We start from the raw sequence: 4749 nt of genomic DNA, 5'->3' as shown, positions 1-4749 counted from the left end.
ACGCAGCGACATCAACATGATAGCGGCCGGTCCCCCTTTCCGCCCATATGATCAGGCCTTGGCCTCACAGCCCAAGTTAGCGCGGGCTTTTCAAACGTAAAAACTGATTTTTGCTACGGGTTGGTTCAGTTCGCCTTCTAACAACAGGAAGGCCGCCGTCGACGTCGAAGGTGAAGGAGCACCTCGACTCCCAGGTGCACGCCGCGCCACCCGCGCCCCGCCGCGAGAGACGGGACGGGAGGCAGACGCAGGATCACATTTCTCGCTGTTCTTGGAGCGCGCCGGGACCGTTAGGCGAAGGAGCATCGTACGTCAAACCAGGCGGAGCGAACGCGGGGGCTGTGGAGGCGAATAAGCGAGGGGGGGGGGGGGGGGCAACTGTCGTCGCCACCGCTCTCCGGGCCGAGCTGAGCGGTTACCGAAGTGGAGAAGCCACCCTAATGTTTAGAATCGTGGATCATTGAGGAAGAGCATGGTCGAATATAAAACTGTAGCGCAGGAGAGAGGAGGAGAGAGAGAACGGGGGTGGGGGTAGAGGGGCTAGGGGCAGCTGCTGCGTAAAATAGTCCTGGGGTTAGATTAGAAGTGCCCTTACCTTGCTCTCCTTGACAGTATGGACCCTATCAATGGCACTCGCGACAATACATTCTGAAAATTCACAAACCTGTTACTTTAACACTTCAATACAAAATGGCTGACAGTCATTTGCTTATAAGACGTTTGAGTTACTTACCTGTTTACGCTCAGCAAAGTTTTGTTCATCATCTAGAGGGACTTTGCGGGGAATATATCTCGACCCCTCCCCAAACTCTTTCTTGCGTATTTCTCTCCTGCGCACTTCAGCCTCCTTTACCATTTGTTCATACAACCTTTCAAGTGCTGCCTGATTTTCTACTGAAACGCAGTTAGTGATCATATGTTGGGCGTAATCGTAAGTGTTGTCGATTTCGTGAAAATCGAGCACCTCCGCCCCCTCTTCGTCCACCTCCTCCTCCTCCTCTTCCTTCTTCTCTATCACCGTCTCCACACCCTCCTCTTCCCCCTCCTCCGTTCCCTCTTCTTCCTTCTTCGCCCTCGCCTCCTCCTCCTCAACCCTTCTCATGTCCTGCTCGGGCTCGAACTGCGGAGACACTGGAAGTGGAAGAAGACGGGGCAAGTCTCACTAAATGTACCCAGGTGGCTCTTTGCATGGCTTTGCCTACCCGCAAGGACCCAACATCGGCGCCGGCGCGTGCCAAGACACACCTGGCACCGCGCCTGGCACACAGTACCAGGTGGCTGACAGCCGCGCACCTTCGTAGTTACTGTCCCGCATGCACGCGTGCGGATGGGTTTTCTACCCGTTCGGGGCCACAAGGAGCCGTTGGCCTCCGACTATAGGCAACCCGCCCGCACGCGTGCGTACGGGACAGTGTAACTACGAAAGTGCGTGGCGTAAGTCAACCACCTGGTACACAAAGATCCAAAGATGAGGGACAACTTTAAAATATATCGTGTTGACAGTGACCCCGCACAGGTGCAAGCAAACAAGCCAGCGTGTAAATCGGTTCAGTCACTTACCTTTCGAAATCTCATGTTGTTCTCCGCTGCCCGGTTCCCGCTCTGTCCTTTCCAAGACATGACTTCCCATCCCTCCGAACATTCCTTCCATTCGATCGGCACCTTGAACATAGAACAGGCCGTTAACATACCTCATAGGTGGCTGACCCACGCCGCGCACGCATTCGAGCATGTGGGTCGCCTACTCGCACGGGGCCGCGAGGATAGGCACACCCGCCCGCACCTATACCTACGGAGGAGCGCGGTGTGAGTCACAGGGTGGGTCATGATTTGATTTGCGCACTTTCATTTTGTTGTGTGTGTAAAGGGGGGGGGGGGCAAGCCAGGGTTTGCCAGGTTTGCAATCCGACGGCTCTGCCCTTACTCTGCCCGAGCCCAACTTAGGTGGCGATTACCATGCGTGCGAGAGAGGCAGCTAGTGCGCCGGGGTCTCCCCGACCGCGATTGTAAAACTCTAATCAAATCCATACTTCGGGATGACTCACGCCTTGCGCCTTTCTGCACGCTGCATGACACATTTGTCATTTCTTATTAGTTTCAGTAGGGTAAAATGTTCCAAATGTATCATCCGCTAAAAAGTAGACGAACCCTTTGCCAAACCCTTTGCCATTATGTTTTGTATCGGAGCTGACTTTTTGATTGGCGATTCGAGTACCACTTCATCGCCCCCACGAAAACTGATGATACGTCTAATTTTCCTCGCGCCCGCGTCGCTGAGCCGCTGCGCATAACGCCAAACCAGTATTTCCCAACAATAGGTGTTGGGCGCGGCCTACTGGGCCTACCTGGGGCCTACTGTCAGTTGTTGGGCAGTGCAAAAGATGCGGACGATCGCCAAACAACTAAGGAAAAGGGTTGCAAGCGTTCGCGGGGATCACGGGTGTTTTTCTCACCACTGTCATTATCGGCGACATCAGCACCCGCGCGTCGCTCGAACAGCCCAGAGCAGCATCGCGCACTTGGTCATTCCCTCTTGCCTCGAACAACAACGCCCGCTTGGTCATTCCCTCCCCCCTTCCTGGAACTCGACCATCACCGCGCCGCGCGGCCGCTTGGTCATTCCCTCCCGTACTGCTCACACTACATCAACAAAAGTCAACTAATAGCCAACGACAAATCGACGCCCCCACTACTGTGCCGCGTGCATGACCGTGGTCGCCTTCGCCTATTCGCTCCGTGTCATATGATCAGAGACGATCGGCCCGATAGGCAAACAACAAAAGTGTCCCATAACCCCAAATTCAGAAACTAATCTCCAATTGCGTAACACCCATAGAAAAACATGTTCTTGACCCCTGATTTCTCTAAAACATTTGCATCAGGGTAATGCAATTTTCATTTGCACCGATGCAATTTGCATTGGGACAGGACAATGTTCTCGGTTCAGCCGAGCACATTTACTTCACTCAATAAGAACTCGCTTTTTTTAGGTGAACGACATACATAGCAAAGAAGCACTCACCCTTGCACAACACATTATGAATCCCGTCAGGCAATAGCTGCTCTTCGTCAACTTCAATAAGGGCTCCCCCCGACTGCTCGTCACCCGGACTTGTCATCCTGACCTTGGCCTCCACACTCACCAGCTACCCTTCCGCGACTGAACCGACACACTGCCGCCTGCCGAGCTGCCGGCCGGCGCCGCGCCGCCGCGCTGCTTGGTGGCGGCGGTGGTAGGGAAAGGGGGGGGGGAGGCATTCCTTAAGTTTCATTCAAGCTCAACGCAGCGACATCAACATGATAGCGGCCGGTCCCCCTTTCCGCCCATATGATCAGGCCTTGGCCTCACAGCCCAAGTTAGCGCGGGCTTTTCAAACGTAAAAACTGATTTTTGCTACGGGTTGGTTCAGTTCGCCTTCTAACAACAGGAAGGCCGCCGTCGACGTCGAAGGTGAAGGAGCACCTCGACTCCCAGGTGCACGCCGCGCCACCCGCGCCCCGCCGCGAGAGACGGGACGGGAGGCAGACGCAGGATCACATTTCTCGCTGTTCTTGGAGCGCGCCGGGACCGTTAGGCGAAGGAGCATCGTACGTCAAACCAGGCGGAGCGAACGCGGGGGCTGTGGAGGCGAAGCGAGGGGTGGGGGACTCATTGGCTTCATCGCCGTCATTGTTTCATCCACGCTGCAGCGCTGGGGGCGCAGCGGAGGGCATGTGGTTCGGTTTGGGGGAGCCTTTGGCAAAAGCGCGCCCATCCGGCATGGTGACAATTCTTCAGTTATGCCGCGCAATCACATAGACGGTGGTGTCCGGCTCCGGCCGCGCGCCGTGCTTTTAAACTTTTTAAACCATCTCTTCAGTAGGACAATGCTAACGCGGAGCACAGGAGAGCGAGCAGGGCGGACGAGCACGGCGTGGGAGGCTGGGCTGGGCAGGCTGGGCGATCCGCGACCACCAAGCTGGGGAAAGTATCATAGCCATCCATGACTCATGGCCCGGGCTCTGGCCGGCTCGGAGGATCAGTCCAGGAGCGAGGTCGTTTGGTGGGGACCTTGGCCACCCTCGGCACCGGGTCAGCCGGGAGGGACCGGGAGCACGGGAGCGGCCCGGTCCGCGGGAGAGAACTCACAGCGCGTCAGCTGTGGCGTTAGGGATCACCCAGAAAGCACGTCCGTCATTCGCCGTTACTAAAACTGACAAGTTCAGCCATTGGAAACTGTCTTAGCGCCTGGTGGGTAGGCAACATCGTGCCCACTGTGCATGCGTGCACTGTAGAGTGGCCTATCCTTGGCCTCGCAGGCGTCAAGCTACCGTAATTTACGGAATGAATCTGAGAAAAATGGACGTACTTTCTGGACGATCCCTTAGCACTAACCGAGGGCGACCCGTGCACACCTACGCCCCCACGCCCCGCCAGGAGGCGAGTCGGAATAGGGAAGCTCCCTGATTTTTCACTAGTCGCTCTGGGACGCATTTGGACATCTGATGCCCGTCCGCTGCAGGGCAGGGCCCTGATAGTGCCTGCCCCCTCCCACACTCCCTGGCGCCGCCCCTTACCTCTCCCCTCGCCAGCCAGCATGACTCGGCGTTAGGGCCACGCCAACGTAAACTGCGACGAGATTCTCCTAGGGAAAAAAGTGAAACTCGTTTGACAAAAATCCTCGCCGGCTCCCCCATGCAGTAAAGGCATAGCAAAGCGTGACCGGACACAACGCGTGGGCTGGGCGTGCGGCGGGGCGGGTCGGGGCG

At 56.6% G+C, this 4749-nt stretch overlaps 2 protein-coding genes across 3 annotated transcripts in view; one reads left to right on the top strand and one right to left on the bottom strand.

The window, feature by feature from the left end:
• Nucleotides 1-4749, top strand: part of LOC113203578 (clarin-3) — a 43358-nt gene that overhangs the window by 13907 nt on the left and 24702 nt on the right. The gene's annotated exons all lie outside the window — the stretch shown is intronic.
• Nucleotides 1-4749, bottom strand: part of LOC113216720 (uncharacterized) — a 7519-nt gene that overhangs the window by 2126 nt on the left and 644 nt on the right. The window contains exons 1-4 of one of the 2 annotated variants that reach the window (XM_052263882.1): nucleotides 3023-3189; nucleotides 1561-1662; nucleotides 734-1131; nucleotides 596-648 (exon numbers count right to left, since the gene is read on the bottom strand). In XM_052263882.1, coding sequence (XP_052119842.1) covers nucleotides 596-648; nucleotides 734-1131; nucleotides 1561-1662; nucleotides 3023-3119 — 650 coding nt within the window. In that variant the 5' untranslated portion in view covers nucleotides 3120-3189. Of the gene's footprint in view, nucleotides 1-595; nucleotides 649-733; nucleotides 1132-1560; nucleotides 1663-3022; nucleotides 3190-4749 lie in introns of those variants that run through there. The other variant, XM_052263883.1, reaches the window with a different exon arrangement.

Source organism: Frankliniella occidentalis, unplaced genomic scaffold, assembly GCF_000697945.3.
Source record: "Frankliniella occidentalis isolate FOCC.00 unplaced genomic scaffold, Focc_3.1 Scaffold14, whole genome shotgun sequence".
In the NCBI taxonomy this organism is placed as follows: Eukaryota; Metazoa; Arthropoda; class Insecta; order Thysanoptera; family Thripidae; genus Frankliniella; species Frankliniella occidentalis.
Note: the sequence above shows the minus strand (reverse complement) of the source record. Positions and strands in the feature narration are given on the sequence as shown.